Raw genomic sequence first — 19008 nt, 5'->3', positions numbered from 1 at the left:
AGGCAGGGTGTTGTGTAGTTGATGTGAACCTGCACTATGCGATTGAACTCTTTCTGGTGAATCTGTCAAATTTATTAGCAGTAATTTAGTCATTAAAGGTGTCAGTTTTAGAACATTGTAAATGGGTTCCCTTCAGAACCTCCGCAGTTAAATGGATGGAAAGGTGTGAAAGTGAATTTGTTCGCCTGAGTTTAGTGGAGTCCATATAGTTTTTCTTTTTATTTTTTCAATTGAGCGAGGTATGGAACGTATGCAACTTTTTAAGGGGCATTGTTGAGGGGATTCATAAAAATAATTGAATATTTATTGGTTTATATTATGGTGTGAGTTGTATTAAATATTTATTCTTCAATATTTTAATGTTGCAGACAGTCCATTGTGCAGTCCAAGAGTGTGCGGTGCTTCCGGACATCAGTTTAACTTTCACTTTCTCTCACATAAAAAGTACACACCTTTAATTATTTATATATTTTTTTGATAACTTGGTTGCTTGAATATTGATTGGTTCTACGCTAAATATCCAATTTGATACACTTTCGTCTGAGTGTACATTTTCATCTGAGTGTACATTTTCATTTAAGTGTACATTTTCATTTAAGTGTACATTTTCATCTGTGTGTACGTTGATATAACAAAATAATCGCGAGACTGACAAATGAATATTTGATTGATTGAAAAAGTTTGGTGGATTCGAGAAGATGGTCTGTGGCCTCGCTCGCCTCGTCTGGCTCTGGCAACAACACTCCTCTCTCGTCCTCCTGCAAAAATAAAGTTCTTTCCCCTTTTTACTTCATTTATTTTGTTATTTATTTCCGGTGGTGCGTGGTGTATTGTGCGTTATTGTACTTGGCAATATCCCATTTATTTGTTTCCGAAATGAAAACACTTTATTTTGTTTCAGCTGCTTTTATCTTTACAATGAAGATTGTTCTCAGTAACAATTCGTTTTGTAAATTAACTTTAAGCATTTAGTTTCGATCTTTGTACTCTGGCATTGTTCAAAGTAAATTTAACTAGAGTATTGTACTCTTTATAAAAATTTCACCCTTTTAATTTAATAAATTTTTACAGGCTGCAATGTATAGTTCTCAAGATCGACTGAACGTTCATCACCATCATCATCACCGTCATCACTATCACCATCATCATCATATTTTGTCTCCAGACCCCAGACACTCGAAGCATCACCACCACCATCACCACCATCATCACCTTGATTTCCATCACCTGCATCGTCATTTCAGCAGCAGTGACAGCAACCCAGCTTCATCTTCAGGAGCGAATGACGAACCATCAGCCATCTCTCTCCCATCGCCATCTGCCTCTGGACTTACCACGAATGCCAACGCGGTGAGGAGGACTGAGTCGATCGGCATGAGACCCAGGTCTCAAAGTTTCAGGTACTGAATGCCGCTCTTTTGTTTTCAAGTTCTAACATTTTTATTTGTGCTTTGTAGATCGTCGTGATTTTTTTTTTTGGCGGGTCTAATGTTTTTATGTTGATGTCGTAACAAGATAGGATTGAAATGATCGTTAAAATGTCAATGTACATCACATGCAGTAGCCCGGCAAAATCGTCAGGACATGACAGTGGCACGATGTTGCTCAACAACGTCTACAGAGAAAGATTTCCTAAGGTACTTTTGAAAATATATTTGATCTCAAAAACTACTTTTTTTGGATTATTACATATTTTTTATTGTCAACTATTTTTCGAGCGATTCACTCTTAATGATTTATAAACGATTCAAGCAATTTGTTCATACTTACAGGCTGTCCTTCAAATGGAAGAAAAACTGTTGGAGTTCATTGACGTTAACCAGCAGCAGTTGGATACAACTAAACCACCAGCAACTCCAAGATCTTCGTCCTCATCATCTCTCCTCATCTCTACCTCTTCATCACTATCTTCCATCGAATCATCTGATGGCGTGGTGAGGTTCATCCACAGGCAGGTGGTTGAGCTGGCCAGGGACTGCCTGCTAAAGTCCAAGGATAAGCTCATCTCCATCGCTTACTTCTACGAACTCTCTGATAATTTGGAGAGATTGCTTATTGATGTTTGTTTGTTTTCTTGTTATTTTGTGTTTGCCATTAATTTCTGTAATTATGAATTCTAAAGAAATATTCATTTGTTTGTAAACGAATTTTTTGAAGCAAAGCAGCACCACAAATTCAAACTAAAATATCAAAGAACTTGAATCATCTCATAAATTTTAGTTGATTTTGACAATATTTAGCGAAAGTATATCAAATATTTTTTTATTTTATTTCTTCGGTTCAGTCACGTAACTTTCTTGCATACATTGAGTTGAGTTTTTGCCCAGGCCAGGGAGAAATCTCAGACAGCCTTGGATCAGATAACACCTGTCATCAGAAACCTACTCATCATCATCTCGAGACCAGCGAGATTGCTCGAATGCCTGGTTTGTCTTTGTTTGTTTGTTTGTTTCTTTTTTTGTCTGCATGTCTCAGTTTGTTTGTTTGTATGCCCTTTTTGTTGTTTCTCTCTGTTTGGTTGTCTCTGCTTGTTTGTCTGTTTGATGTCAAGTTGATGCCTGTTTCCTTGTTTGTTTGTTTGCAATTGTTTGTAAGATGGCTTTCTGAGTTTTCCATCTGGTCGTTTTTGTTTGTTTTGAATGATTTGTTTTATTTTTTTTCTACATCGAATTTACCTCTGATACACGAATTTTACAAATTTAAAAAATTTCTTTCCCCAACGCAGTTCTCCTTCTAAAACTGTAATTATTTTTTCACACTGCATAGCAAATTTTCTCTAAAGATGCTTTTTTATTTATTCTACATAATAAATCAAATTTGAAGGCAACATTTGATATGCATATGAAAACCAGCCAGATCAGAAATTTAACGTAGCATTTCAGCTAGCTAGCTATATATTCAATCACTTAAACGTCGTTCAACCCACCAACTATAATATTATTATTATTATACTTATTATATATATATATATATACACGCATATAAACTTATTACGCACGTGCGCATCACATATTCACGCATCCATATACTACTCACGCACAAACATTCCATTCACGTGCATGTACGTAGAAAGACATGCAGTTCACACGTACACACACATATACACAACAGGAATTTGATCCTCATGAATTCTACCGCATGTTGGAAGCAGCTGAAGGATGTGCCAGGGAGACAATTAAAACGGATATTCCTCAGTATATTATCAATAAACTGGCACTTAATAGAGGTGATATCATCGTCGGTATGTAGTTTATACTGTTCGTTCGCTCGTTCGTTTGTTCGTTCGTATGTTCGTTCGTTTGCTTCTTTTATTCTTGTTTGTCCGTTTGTTTGCTTGTCGTTTGATGGTTTTGTAAAACGTTGTTTGTTGTTCATTGTCTGTGGTTTGTTGTTATTTGTTCGTTGCTAATTGTTCGTTGTTCGTCGTTTATGTCTTTATCTTATTGCCATTTATGTTGTTTGTTGATATTTTTGTTATCTCATGTTACTATTGTTTGCTTTTAATTTTATGTTCCTCTCTGATGTTCTGATGTTGCAGATGGATGAATATTTTTTACCAGTTTTTAAATTTGTAAAATAGTTGCTCTGGAAATGTTTCAATTTTATGCCAGGATAAACTTGTTTTATGACTCTCTTTCGGATTCCTCCCATATTTGCTAACATTTTTCTTCTCTTTAAAATGCTAAGCTGTTTGTTCTTTCTCGTTCTTCATTTGTCTCTCTCGTTATTACTTCATAATGTCCTTATTATTATAACAAATTCCCATCTAGTATTATTTGGAAATTATTTAATGAAAATAACGTTGCTGCACAGGAAGTTAGAGAAAGGTTTTTGAATGACCAGATGAAATCAGCTTTTTAATAAGATGCTAGAATTAATTAATTAATAATTAATTGAATAATATTCAATAATTAATTAAATAATATTCAATAATTAGTTATCAAATTGAATGAATAACCATTAATAAATTATTAAAAATGACGTTTATTTTTAATCTTTTTTTTTCAGATTTAGCGGACGGCTGCAACAGTTTTGATAGCGGGAGACCTGAAACGCCAGACACTGACGACTTTAACGAGGTGGACATGATGATGATGTTTGAAATGATGATGTTGTTGTGCTGATGAGTTAGCTTGATGACGATGATGATGATGATGATGTGATTGAGGTTATAATAATGATGGTAGTGATGATGATGAAAATTTACGATGAAGTAACATAGTATTTTTGGATTGGTTAATGTACGCTTGCTGACATTTTCCGCTATGATTTATTGTCTTTATTTTTTGGCGTCAGTGCTCTCCTATCACGTTCTGGTGATTAAGTTTTTGTAATTTTTCATAAAAAATTTAAACTCCATTAGAAAGATATGCAGGCAAAAAAATTAAATCAGTGTCTGTAGATCAATTTAATTATAATTGAATTATTTTATTAAATAAAATGTTGTTATTCGGCTATTTTAATTAAATATGTTTACGACGCTAAAAAATGTGCAAAGTATGTGAAGCTTATTTACACGAACAGGAATGTAATGGTGTTTGTGTAAAAAAATGTTTAGACGTATTTTTAATTTGACGCCACCAAGGATGCGAACAAGATGAAGATTGCCAACAACCTGCCCTCCTCTGATTGCAAAACTCAATGGAAGCTACCAACTGAAAATGATTTTGAAACTATCAAACTCGTCAGCAATGGAGCTTATGGGTTGGTGTTGTTGGTTGTCTATATTGATTGAGTTACAGTTGAAAGAGTGATTGTCAGAAAAACTAAATTACATGATTTTATTCAACTAATTATTGTTTATTCTACCGCTAACAAAAAAAAAATACTATAAAGTAATAATTAACAACCGTGTTGTTTGCAGAGCTGTGTATTTGGTACGCCACAAGGAGTCGAAAAACATTTGCGCCATGAAACGCCTGCTGAAGAACAATTTGGTCCTTAGAAATCAGGTCTTCTTCATGGTCATTGTGATCATTGATGCCCTTTTTGTGCCATCGAAGAATATTACTTTGTTTTTTTTATTTGAAAATTATTTTGTATGTTAAATAAATCGTTTTGATTAAATTATTACAAGTTATTCAATGATAGCAAACACACGCCATTAGCACAAGCAGTAATACATTAAAACCGTTGACGCACGACCGTACCAACACAGGTAGACCAGGTGTACGCCGAACGAGACATCCTCACATTCACGGACAATCCATTCGTCGTTTCTTTCTACTGCAGTTTTGAGACGAAGGTCTTTGGAAATTACCGACAGTTTATTAAAAATTTATAAATGTAACAATTTAGCACATTTAAATTATTGCGAGTTGACACATGTCACCATGATATGTTTAGTCTTTAAAGACAGTTCAGTTTTTAAACCTTACAATCAAGACCGATACTATAATTGCAGACCATGGAATTTTAAGCGCCATGTTTTTAAAATCGGATTTTGCATTGTTTGCTGTTTCACTTATTTCGGTTGGACAATCCTTGTTATATTTTATGTTAAACGAACGAAAGGGTAGAATAATTTCTAAATGTTTTGCTTGCACAAAATTGAAGATGATACTCAATTTTGATTGATGTAGAAACATTTCTGCATGGTGTTGGAGTACGTGGAAGGAGGTGATTGCGCCACACTACTGAAGAATATCGGAGGACCTCTGTCTTTTGATCTGGCCAGGTTTGTCCGATCCTTCTCTGTTTTGTTTGATGCATCATAGTTGATAATTCAGCAATATTTTCATTATTTCGTGTCTCTGGTTGATTGCGATGTTTTGAAAGATATTTTAGTTTTTGATGTGATTGCATTGTATTAATTACAATGTTCATAATTACGACAATTAAGTATCTGGTTTAACTTCAGTTGAATTTCTGCTATCTGAAGTTATTCATTTTACTATTAATAATCCAAAATATTTTACTAATAAGTAGTAAACGCATGAATGTGAAGGAATGAAGTGACGACACGACAACCAATCACCAACCAAACAGGATGTACTTTTCAGAAACTGTCCTAGCCCTCGAGTACCTGCACAGTTATGGAATCGTGCACAGAGATCTCAAGCCCGACAAGTTTGTACTCGCGTGACGAACATATTCCTTCTATAAATAAGTAAATCAGTGAATTGAATTTCTAATTAATTTTCAATTTCCAACCAGTCTGCTGATAACTCTGATGGGCCACATCAAACTGACCGACTTTGGGCTCTCGAAGATGGGACTCATGAACTGTTTGTTCATTTTTGTAATGTTTCATTTAGTTTTGTTCTTTGTTTTAAATTATTCACTTCATTGCACATTCACCTCATGTTTTTGGGTGATAAATCTCAATATTTCATTTGTGTAATTTACTAAATGTAATTTGTACTAGGACATATCAACTTCAATAAATAGAATACGTTTTGGTTATTTGACAATTAAACATTCTCCAAAACAAGTGACAACGAACTTGTACGAAGGAGCTCTCGATTCGGACTGTCAGCAGTTCAAGGACAAGCAGGTTTTCGGCACGCCCGAGTACATCGCTCCTGAGGTCATACTTAGGCAGGGATACGGTCAGAACAACTTAACTCTATTGTTTTTTTTACTTTGAAATCGTAAGGATTGGATTAACTTGAGGAAATACTTGAAGAAATTTATATAGTCAATCCATTTGTTTTCCACAAAAATTACATTTGTCTAAATATTATAACTAAGCAACCATGCAACCAAGCAACCATGCAACCAGGCAACCAACCAAGCAATCAACCAACCAACCAACCAACCAACCAGCCAGCCATCCAACCAACCAACTAACCATCTTACTAACCATCCAACCAACCATCCAACTAATCGACAAAACGACACGCTTCTAACCAGGCAAGCCAGTAGATTGGTGGTCGATGGGCATCATATTGTATGAGTTTCTTGTGGGGGTGGTTCCTTTCTTTGGGGAGTGCCCCGAAGAACTTTTCACCAGGATCATTAATGGTTCATATTTTTTAACTTATGAGAAATATTAGAATAAGGAAACAAAATTATTTTTAGCTTCGTCAGATAAACATTTTCATTAATAGCATCGTCTTTATCATTCCTTCTTCTCTGATCAGACCCAGTAGAATGGCCGGCGGAGGAAGAGTTTTGTCCACCTGCAGATGCCCAGGACATCATCCTCCATCTACTTCAACACAATCCTGTTGAAAGGTTGGGTTCGTCCAGCGTACAGGAGGTCAAAGGTCACGTGTTCTTCGAGGGACTCGATTGGAATGGACTGTTGAGGCAGAAGGCAGAGTTTGTGCCTATCATTGCGAACGACGAAGATACTAGCTATTTTGATAGTACGTTTCATCTTGTTTTTTGCTTTATTTTTATTTTTTTTATTTAAATCAGCGTAAATTTTTTTCACTTTTATGTTCATCAATGATTGGAAACAATAAATCGACAACCAACTTGTGTGAGCAGCTCGCTTGGACAGGTACAATCCAGATCAGTGCAGTGACGACATCGACGACAACGACGACGACAACTGGATGTTCAACAGCTTCTCATCCTGCTCACCCAAGTACAGTCAGGTCTACTCGAAGTTTGAAGAAGTTAAACAGGTAGAACTGCTTGTTTTCAAAAATTTATTAATGCCTAATTAAGTTGCATTAATGTTTTGTTATATTGTTTAATTTACGTTAAATTATTTTTTAGCTTGAATAAACAATTTTCGCGATGCAAATTTTTTTGCGATGTTTCATACTTTATGACTAATCATCTTAAACAACTTGTCCAAAATTTGGAGATGGAGAAACTGGAAACACATGGCAACAACAAAATAAAAAGTGTGAGACCATCGTCAGCCGATGTCCTGATGTTGTTGGATTCAACTGCTTCCAATGGTTCGCCCTCCGCGCTGGAATCGCTGTCCTCCTTCTCCTCACCATCAATGCCACCCACCACATCAGCTGAGTTAACAACATCTACTGATATCAAAGACAATTTGCCAGTCACATCGGCCTCACTGACACCATCAACTACACCAAAAGTACCTGAGCCTGCTCACGTTTCAACAAAACCGGCTCTTCCAACCAGCTCTGCTCAGCAATGTGCAAGTGAAGTTCATGGAAGGAAGGAAAAAATGGCGACTAAATTGACGTCATCACATGTAAATACTGTTACTACTGCATGTTCTCTGACGAAGTTACCTTCAACCACCACACCAACCGCTTGTTCGTCTATAGATGATGACGTCTTCGTCACAACCACATCTGCAACATTTGCAACAACATCGACTACACCAACGACAAGATTTAGTTCTACCGTGCTTTATGTCAAACCGTCTATGTCGAAGACGCTGGCAACGACAACGGCAACATCAACTTCATTTATTACCACATCAACAAAATTAATCTCTCTTGTTAAAACATTGCATTCAGACGTGTGCACGACTGAAACAGCAGTGAGTTTTGAAGGGACTGCATCAGCCAATGTATTTCAATCAGTTGCCAAGCCATCACCATTCACTGTGAAGTCATCAACCACACAGTCAACATTATCATCTTCAGCTGCTGCTGCAGTCACGACTTCGTTGTCATCAACCACAACGACATCAACATTAACGACATCAACAACTTCATCGGCAACACCAACAACGTCGACAGCGTCAGCAACAAAACCAACAACATCAGCAGCTACAAGAACTACTTCGGAAAAAGTTCATGTGAGAAGAAAGTTGCTCAGAGGACTGCCTGACCTGCCAAAATTTTCACTATCCGCTGGTAAATTTCATTCATTTTTTTAAATTTTTTTTTTTTCCTTCTTTCTTTCATCTAAACTCTTTGATTTGCTTTGTTATCCATTTCTTTGTAAGTAACGGCTTTAAAACGTTGCTAACGGTAATAAAAAAAAGTTATTAATAATTCACATTTGCAACCAGGAATCTCGAAAACGAAATGCAAGATGTCAATAAAGTTGGATCAGCTGGGTTCCCACATCCGAACAATCCCTCCATCCAAATCCGCTCCAATCATCATCCATCCGATTTCGGAGGATGACGATGATGTCGATGAGAATGAGGAGGAAAATAATGAGATGAAATGTGCGCGAAACACCAGCGGCGAGTCAAACACGAGATCACATGCTGCACCATTGATGCCACTGATTCTGCACTCACATGTACCACCATCATCACCACTAATCTCATCATCGACATCATCGTCGCCACTACAAACATCGTCATCACCAGTACCTCTGCCTCCATCGTCGTCATCATCTTCATCCTCGGTTGGCGGAACAACAAAGCCCCCGTCAGGGGTTCAGAGTTTTTATAAGCAGATGGGTTGTAAGTACTTACTTACAGTCTTATTTATTTTTTTTTGTTTTTTAATTTTGTTTTTCGCTCTAACGTGTTTGGTTGTTGACAATTGAATGACATTTTGTTTTGTTTGTCTAAGTTGAAATTTTTTTAACTGATGTTTTTTCCAGATAAGCTGAGTTCATCTTTTTCCTCCTCGTCGTCATCGTCACCTTCATTAATCCTCTACACCAACAAGATGGCTGATAATAAATTGAAGCAACAACCACAGACACAACAGCAGCCAAATCTACAACTGCAACAATGCAAAATCCAACAACAACAACAGCCGCAGCAGCATCAGCCAGAGCAGAACACCAACAACAAGACGGTAACGTTGAAGAAGGGTCCTCGTGGCTATGGATTCACATTGAGAGCTATCAGAGTTTATAGCGCAAACACGCAGTACTATACCGTGCATCATTTAGTTGTGGTACGTTGCATGCAGTCCTTATGTTTATTATTCACGTTTTATGTTATTCAATAATTATGTCCTGGTTATGATATTAAACTGACCCTCACTGCCTTGTGAGTGATGTTGGATCATCAAAGGCTAGGCCCACCGCTTATAACTGTGGTTGCGTAAGGAAGGGCGTCCTGCGTAAAAATTAGCCAAATAAATTACTTATGATGACAGAAGTGACAATGGTTTCATCATAGGTAGCCAAACGGCAACCCCCGATCTCGGGGAAAATGTCGTCTAAATGTGTGTTGTTGTTGTTGTTGTATGTTATTCAACAATTATTTTTGACCTAAACTACTGGACAGTCAGTGGAGGCGAACAGTTCAGCAGTTTTTGCGGGGTTGGCAGTGGGGGACCTGATCACCCACGTCAACGGGACATCGGTGCAGGGCCTGCTTCATATTGAGTTGGTCAGGTTGATTCTGGCTGGTGGGCAGTCTGTAACTTTCAAGACTGTTCCTATCACGAGCACCACCATCAAGCTTGGCAACAAGAAGCAGGTTTGTATCGAACGGGATGGTTGCTCTCTTCACATGTTTTTAAATAATTTTTGTTCGGTTCATCAAATATCACAAAACTCTGGCCTATATAAAAAAATATAATACCGTATAAAGTATAGTATCATATAAAAAACAGTCCAGTGAGAAGGAATATAAATGTGCAATCTGATCCTGAGGGACTTTGTTGATGATCTTTTATTTATTCGCCTGTTTGCAAACAGATTCAGCCGAAATTTTCAGGAACCACTTCGCAGTCGCCTAAACTTCCTCAGACGCCAGCATGCAACGTAAAGGGTCGATGGACATCCAATAGAATCTCTGACGATAAGAAGAAAAAATCTTCCCTCTTTCGCAGGTTGAGCAGCAGGAAAGTTGAGCAACTTGTGTCATCTCCAGGTCTAATGTCTCAGCAACAACACCACATCAGCAACATGTTCTACCACAGGCCGCTATCAGCCAGTAGTGGTTACGGAAGTAGTGGTAGTGGCTGCAGTAGTAGAGGAGTATCTATTTCAGGTAGTGGTTGCAATGATTCTGGGGAGTCAAATAGTTTTAATGACAGTTTAGACGTAAGCGAATGTGGAGGGCAGAAGGATGAGCTAACAAAAAGCGCTATCAGAAATTTGCCACAACAGCGCCAACAACAACAACAGCAGCAGATGCCTGGTCTTCTGACCAAAAACACTTCATCAGCAGATAAATCGAAACAGCTGCAGCAACTTCACTTTCACAAAAAAAGAGCTTTCGAGTTTCGATCGAACCATTGGAAGAATGTAACTGACTCTCTTGATTTTTCATCGAGCAGCTCACCAGCTTCGAGTTCTCCGGGCTCGCCATTGTTTCACGGAGGCAACTGGTCACATGATGCTTCCCGCCATGTTGATTGCTGCTCAAATTCCAACGAAAGACCCAGCTCGTTCTATGGACTGAAGCACAAGGCCAAGCTGGATGTCAACAAGGTGGTCAATGCTTCATTTCTACTTCATTTTTTTTGTGTGTTTTTTTTTTAAATTTTTCTTCATTGCTTGTTATTTTATTAATAAATACTTAATGTCTTGCAAGTTGAATGTAGTAGCTCTGTTAATTAAGTTGATTCGTTTGAAGTCAGCGACTAAATGACACGCATGAACGTGATTGAAGGTACACAAGACGTGCTCCTTACAACTGCAGACCTCTCCTGGATGTGGAGGATGTCGCAGGAGGTCCTGGCACAACAACCCCCTCTCACCATTGGTCAAAACACCAAGCACCAACATTTCACCACAGCTCACATCACCGTCAAGAAGCCCAAGCCCATCCATTGGTACTTCTTCTTATATTATATTTTGCTTTCTTATTCTGTTTTTGTAATGTCATTTTTTGTTGTTGTTGCTTTATTGTGTTGTTGTGTTGAAAGATTCTTGAAATTCTGGCAAGTGTTGTTAAGTTGGTGATGATTTAAGGACAAGGATAACGAAGAACATGATATAGTGATGAGGATGATGAAGAAAAAGATGATGATGATACGGCGGTGAGGATGGTTTCGAAACGGCAAATCCTATTTAGATGTGCTGATGAAGTTAATGTTTGTTTCTTTTAATTACTGTCCAGGCATTTCCAACACAGTTCAGTTTTTCAGTCCACACTCGGTCCAGGTTGTTGAAATGTTACAATTTTTATAGCGCTACATTTCTTAAATTTTTAAATTGAGCAATAATATATTTACTCTTTGTTCTTTATTTTTAATCCTGATGAGTTAATTTTCTGATATGTGCTAGGTAACTTTTTTAACTTGTCTATACCTGCAGAAATCTAACAGTCAAAACGAAGTGAAGAAGGTAGCAGCAGGAGCATCTTACAACAACGACAAAAAGAATAATGGCAGTTGTAATAACAACAAACATAACAACAATAATAATAATAACAGTAATAATAATAATAATAATAATAATAATAATAATAATAATAATGAAGGCAATAAAAGCGTCAACAACAACAAAATCAACATTCACCGAATTTCGATCACCTCTGAAAACAAAATAGAAATTAAAGAGATACAAATGATGGACAACAACAACAACAACAACAAAGATATTTTGAAAAGTAAGAATGATTGCGACATAATTTATAAATGCAACGCAATCAACAAGATGTCCAACACAGAATACCGACAAACAACATCAAGCAAGGATAATAATAATAATAATAATAATACTGACAAAATCACTAAAATTAGCACTGATAACACCAATAAAAATAACAATAATAATAACAAGTGTGCAGCAGACGCACAGAGAGAAAAACTGAATCTTTTGAGTGGAGATGCAGTGGACGACGACGCCAGTGCCGCCAAGAAGAAAGTAACCATCATTCCAATTAGAATATTTTCATCGTCGTCGTCGTCATCATTGTCGGTTGTTTCAACGTCACTACCATTAACGATGGCGACAAACACAGCGACAACTTCTTCGTTGCCTTCAGCTGCAGCGCTGCTTTCCTCATCCACACCTTCTTCATCCTCATCCTCTTCATCCTCGTCATCCACATCATCATCGGCGTCCACACTAGCAACAAGCAAAACAATTAAACTGCCGTTCATGAAGATTAAATTTCCGACTGCAACTACCAACGCAGCAGTATGTGCCAATGAAGAAAATAACAAGTTGCGAGTGACCGAAGCAACGACTGTTGCAGCAGCAACTGCAGCAGCCACATCAGCTGCAACGGGAGTCTCAGTTTCAAGCAACACGGGTATAACTTTGATAAACATCACAGCCAATATCACCTCAAATACCACAGCCAGTATGACGTACGCGACCAATACCCTCTACCTCCCGATGGCTACTTCGTCTAAAAATCAACAACTGTCACCACTCAAAAAATCAACATTTCACTTTCCTAAAGTGGAAAAAGTTTTTCCAACGAGTTCCAAAGAAGTTTTCAAGAGCGAGTTTTAATGTAACATTTTGGATGTGAACTGACTGATGTGAGATGAGGTTGAGAGTTGTAAAGAATCTTCATGCGTATAAACATTGTTGAGTGATGTGGTCAGTTGGCTGGTCAGTTGGCTGGCTAGTAGTTATAACCTGTTATACACTATTCTTCACATGTTAATTAGTCAAATATATATCCCGACCTAAGCTTGCGTCATGTGTTGTTATCAAGAAAATTTTTCCCTATCAAGAGTTTATCCAGTGCATAATTATAAATTGACTGTCAAACTTGGAAGATAAGGAGTTTTGCAATGAACTGATTAATAAATAAGTTAGTTAATTTAAAAAACTTCTAACAAACTACATAATATAATATATATGGATGTGCATGTATGTACGTACATAAAGTATCCATTAATTTAAGGTATAATAATAAACACAAGAATCAGTCGTGTGTATATTTAAACATCTTAACTCCTACTACATTCCATTTGTTTGATTGTTATCACAAATTATCATAATTAATTAATTATATTCATAATTTTCATTTTTTATTTCCTGTATTTTTATTTTCTTTTATTACATACAGCATCCGAGTTGATGTTAATGATTAGTTAAGTTATCTAGTTGAATGATTTGTTTCATTTTGATTGTTTGTTAAGCCTTATACTGATTACAACACGATATATATACATATAGAGATCTGTTTGGTTGATTGATTTAACAGTTGAACAAGACACCTTCTTTAGTGTTTGATTATTTCATCGTTTGATTTACAGTTTAGTTTCATTGGTTGATGATGTGTTTATTTTAAATTTATTGACTGGTTTGCTGATTTGAGTGGTTTGCTGATTTCTGATATGAATAACGAGCTACAATTCTTATCCAGTACCCTTTCTTAATAGTATCATATCATTCGTTGATATCATACGTATATGGATAGGATGCCCCGCATGTGTCATTTCACCATAAGCAACCCAAGATGATATTAGTGCACTGTTCATAAAAAAATATCGGCCTCGTTGAACTTCAACCTTTAACCTTTAAATGGTATACACGCAATACACGTGCATAAGCTCGCGCACACACACAGACACAACCTTTGAACGGTATATTCGTAACACACACGCGCACACACACACATGCACACATACACACATTTAAATAAATATCCAACTATACTGCCCTACCCTACCTACATTAGTTAGAACCTTGAACATTGTTATTGTAGTCTTCCATAACTTGATAATAAATGTTATTTCTTAACCATGATCCTCTATTTTCACATTCTTTCGATCAAGTATATTACTTTTTTTTTAAATCTGATATATATATATATATATATATATATATATATATATATATATATATATATATATATATGTATATTTAATATGAACTATTCTATTAATATATTAAATATGTAGATGATTGTGTCGTAGCTAGATTTTTACTTCTGATTTTTTTTATCAACACTTAATATTCATTATCTTTGTTGAGGCGTTTGGTTTTTGGTTTTGTTGTGAAAAAGAGATAGAACAGTTTAATATCTTTTTTAGCCTGCTAGCTGTAGAATGCATCGCGAGGATATTTTCATTCATATTCAGTTAGAGTTCAGAAATTTTGATTTTTTATAACTTGGAAGAACTATTAAGAACTTCTTGAAGGAACTTAAAACACTTTATCTCATTTGATCATTCATCTTCTTTAAATTCATTCTTTCGGTTGTTGTTTCATTTTTTCGTTCGTTCATTCATTCATTCAATTGTACATTCTTTCATTCATTTATTGCTCTTATTCTGCAAAAAAAATTCTCAGACTTTTTTCAATGAAATTATGCTTTATCGTATTAAATTTTTCAGATTTTTCAAATTCATTATTCAGATTTTTATTGATAAATGAACGTGCGAGTTAGATAAATAAATAATTCATTCATTCATTCATTCATTTATTCATTCATTCATTCATTCATTCTTTCATTCATTAATGCATGCTCTTAATTATTTTGCCTATTCGTTCCTTATCAATTCGTACAAAAAAAACGCACATTTGTATTAGCAATTCAGTGTAGATATTAATAAAGAAACGGTTAATCGATCAATTAATCATTCAATTAATTAACTAAATTAATTGATTGATTGATTAATTAGTCAATAATTAACACAGTGTAGATGTAGAAGTAACAAATTGTCAGTCAAACTCAGTTTGTATCAACCGACTAGTCTTTATTCGCATTTATTTTTTGTTTGCCTTTTTATTTTGTTTTTGTTAATTTTTAGATTTACGATAAAATGAAATTAATTTTTAGTTTAAATATTTGAAATTGTTAATAATTTTTCTTTTCATTTGTAAACAATTTTCCTGAAAACTTATTTTTGTTTGTGTTGAGTTCTCACGTATAATCAAGTCTAGTTTATTTTTAGAGTTAATTTTGATTTAGATTCAAATTTAATTTTTATTTTGATATTTAGTCGAGAAAGAGAGAGAGAGAGAGGAGAGAGAGAGAGAGAGAGAGAGAGAGAATGGAGAGAAAGTGTGTGTGTTTGTGTGTGTGTGTTCGAGAATGTTTAGCGTTTTTCATGTTTTAGATATATGTTACAATTTTATTCAATTTGTATGACGCTTGTAATCTCTTATTATCTCACAATTATCCGAGTTATGTATATACACACAATCACGCCCGCAAACACACACGTACGCACCACATAGACATACATAGACTCACTTGCAAACAAACACATAGACACATACATACAATCACATACATCCACGTACATTAACCTGTTTTAGAAACTGTCTTACTTATATTTTTTATTGAAAAGTTGTACATTTGTTGTGGCTGCCCTGCTATCAATGTTAAAGAATATTATGATCAAATTAATGTATAAATATGTGTAATAATGATATTAATAATTAAAATTATAATTTTTATTCTAAGAATAATTAAATAATGATAATTATTATTATTATTACTGTTGTCTATTGTTGCTAGTTCTATTTATGTTTTAGCTAGGTTATTTAAACATGCCAAAAGTACCATTTACACTTAGCACTGCTATTATTGCGAAGAGAAGCATCATTATAAATGAAAATGCATTGTAAGAATGATCTGTCGAGCTTTTCAAATGCTCAATTTTAATTATATATCCTCACCAGTGTATGTATCAATAATAAGATGGAATAATGATATAATATAATGATACTATGATTCCGGATGATTCTTTGATGAATACTCCTATGAATTAAATTAAATTTATCTGTTGAGTAAATACTTTATTAAGCGTATCTTTTATGCATTTTTCAATAAGGTTAGTCTGCTCACGCTGTCACTTTCTTTCAGTCAGACGCCACGAGATGAATTTTTCTGACGTGGCTCTAGTAACTTTCGTTTAAAAATTTGATAAATATTCGACGTATCTGCGTTAGAGTGTGCGTACGAAGGAGTGTGCGAACGTACAATGGAGTGTGCTTGCGCTGGAGTGTATCGGAGTGCGCTGAATAATGAAGGATGAGAAAGAACAGAGTTTGACAAATGATCGATTTGATGATTGACAGGTATAATGACTGATGGTTAGACGAATGGATAAATCTGGAAGGTTGTGATGAAAGTATGAATGAATTAATGTTGAAGAAGATTATGATGGATGGATGAATGAACGGTGGAATGACAAAAACTCAAGAATGAGTTGTTTTAATTGGCTGTGAGAGTGTTTGACGAACTTAGTTTCTTTTTTTGATTTGTTGATAAGAATGCCCGCTTGATAAAGTATATTCATAACAACGCTTGTTTTTATATATACATAAATATTTGCATAACGTTTAATTTGATACATATATTACAACTTAACCTTTGCCATTAAATCCGTTGTTACAGTTAACAAGCCTTTTTTGAAAGATTTTTCAAATTTTCTGTTCGGTTTTATTCGTTCTTACTGATATTTACATTATTTTTTTGGCACGATGTTGCACGAGGTCGTTAAAGTATTGGATTTGTTTTTTTTTTATTATTTATCTTTTTAACCTATTTTTAATTAGTGGTTCTCACCTCTATTTCTCTCTTCTGTCTTTTTTCGTTCTCTCTCTCTCTTTATCTCTCTCTCTTCCTTTCTCTCTCTCTTTCTCTCTCTTTCTTTTCTCACATCTCTCTTCAAAAATATTTTTCGCAATTACAGTTTTCCCTTAAGGACGTTGAAACTATATTCTATAATGATTCCTATTTACCTCAGCCTAATTGCTGGTCCTCAAGATTCTTCGTCATAATTAACATAACCACTACCACCACCATCATTATCATCATCACAGCATCATCATCATTATTATCATTTAACATTATATCAATGAACATCATCAATACATCATAACCGCATTTAACATGATTGTACATTAATCAGTCATATAAGACAAACTTGTTCCTATTACAAATATATATATATATATATATATATATATATATATATATATATATATATACACACACATTCCTGTACCGTATAATCTTATTTAAATATGGACTATCACTTCATGCTATCATCGTTTGTGGCATCATCAACTGATTTTTATATCATGATATCAACTTTATCAAGTTTCTTACGTCGGGATGTCATAATTTATTCATTAGGTATTTACTGATTGAGCTTGCTATTGTTCACACACAGCTGAAGAAAATGATTCTTACATTTTCAACGTGTTACTTTAATGACGGTGTTGTTTAACAATTAATTGGTTAATAAAGTTTTGCTGAGTTCAGTGTTTGTCATTCATTACTCATGGTTTGAAAATACGTTTTTGTTATATGAGAATTTGAGTTTTAAAATGTCGGGAAATGGCGGTCACAAATAATGGAGGTGGTGAGGGCGATGATGGTGGGGTGAGCAAAATAGCAGGACATCCGCCATGAAAGAATTCTTAAATTGAAGACTGAAGCAAAAACCAGTCAATAAGAACGCACCAACTCCAGTATTTACTCATTTATTTACTACTCGTCCGTCCATCTATCCAGTTATCCACCCATCCGTCCATTCATTCATCCATTTATTCAACCATCCATCCATTCATTCAACCATTTATCCGTCCGTTCGTTTACTCGTTTGTCCACCCGTCCATTCTTTCATTTATCCACCTACTCATCCTTCTATTTATTTTTTCTTCCATTCATTCCTTCGTTCATTGAGCCAAACAGCCGACCGACCATTTTCACATTTTCCTATTTTCTCGACATCGTTTATCGATCGGCAAGTGCTGTTCAATTTCATTAGGAAATTCCATCACATCACATCCACCACATCACATGACGTCATCATTACATCATCATTACATCACATCATCTTATCTGTTCTCATTAAAAATTAAATTTTAACACATAACATCACGTTAACATCGCATTGGATGGCGTACAGTTTCATCACATCATATGGAGCATGTTCACATCATGTTATGCACCATTTCATTACATCAGTTCGCATTAAACCTCCTTACATTTCCTCATATCACGTCATAATGCATCAGATTACACCGCATCCAGGTAGCCTTGTTCCATATACCAACATCATCACATTACATTACATCACCACATTACATGCTATTACATCACAGGCAGCAAGATCTCATCATTTCTGATACAGTTTTATCATATCACATCATAATACATCGTCTCTCACTTTATATCATTTTTGACCCGGACTATTCTCAGTTATCATTAATGACGTCACTCCAATGCGAAGAAAATAATAATTATAACAATAACAAAAACAAAAAAGTTTTGTTTGGAGAAATAAAAATAATAATAACGATGAATTATTTTAACCCATTTCTCTATCAAAT

General features: G+C 35.2%; 2 protein-coding genes across 2 annotated transcripts; both read left to right on the top strand.

Annotated features, from left to right (window-relative positions):
• Window positions 1-687: 687 nt before the first annotated feature.
• HELRODRAFT_77046 (hypothetical protein) lies at window positions 688-7619 on the top strand (the record flags this gene model as incomplete). The annotated part of the gene is made up of 17 exons (XM_009016632.1): window positions 688-752; window positions 1257-1400; window positions 1565-1637; window positions 1827-2060; window positions 2328-2426; window positions 3112-3241; window positions 4015-4079; window positions 4649-4704; window positions 4865-4952; window positions 5159-5245; window positions 5583-5677; window positions 5989-6069; window positions 6157-6227; window positions 6435-6551; window positions 6856-6966; window positions 7086-7313; window positions 7438-7619. Coding segments are annotated over 17 exons (1926 nt in total), but the record flags the coding sequence as incomplete, so codon positions are not given.
• Window positions 7620-8919: 1300 nt separating this feature from the next.
• HELRODRAFT_170801 (hypothetical protein) lies at window positions 8920-13212 on the top strand (the record flags this gene model as incomplete). The annotated part of the gene is made up of 7 exons (XM_009016631.1): window positions 8920-9301; window positions 9445-9746; window positions 10082-10276; window positions 10498-11235; window positions 11417-11579; window positions 11867-11910; window positions 12064-13212. 7 exons carry the CDS (start codon window positions 8920-8922, stop codon window positions 13210-13212), a joined length of 2973 nt encoding a protein of 990 aa, XP_009014879.1.
• Window positions 13213-19008: the final 5796 nt, after the last annotated feature.

Source organism: Helobdella robusta, assembly GCF_000326865.2.
Source record: "Helobdella robusta unplaced genomic scaffold HELROscaffold_19, whole genome shotgun sequence".
Taxonomy (NCBI): Eukaryota; Metazoa; Annelida; class Clitellata; order Rhynchobdellida; family Glossiphoniidae; genus Helobdella; species Helobdella robusta.
The sequence above is the reverse complement of the archived record's forward strand: the minus strand, read 5'-3'. Positions and strand labels throughout refer to the sequence as shown.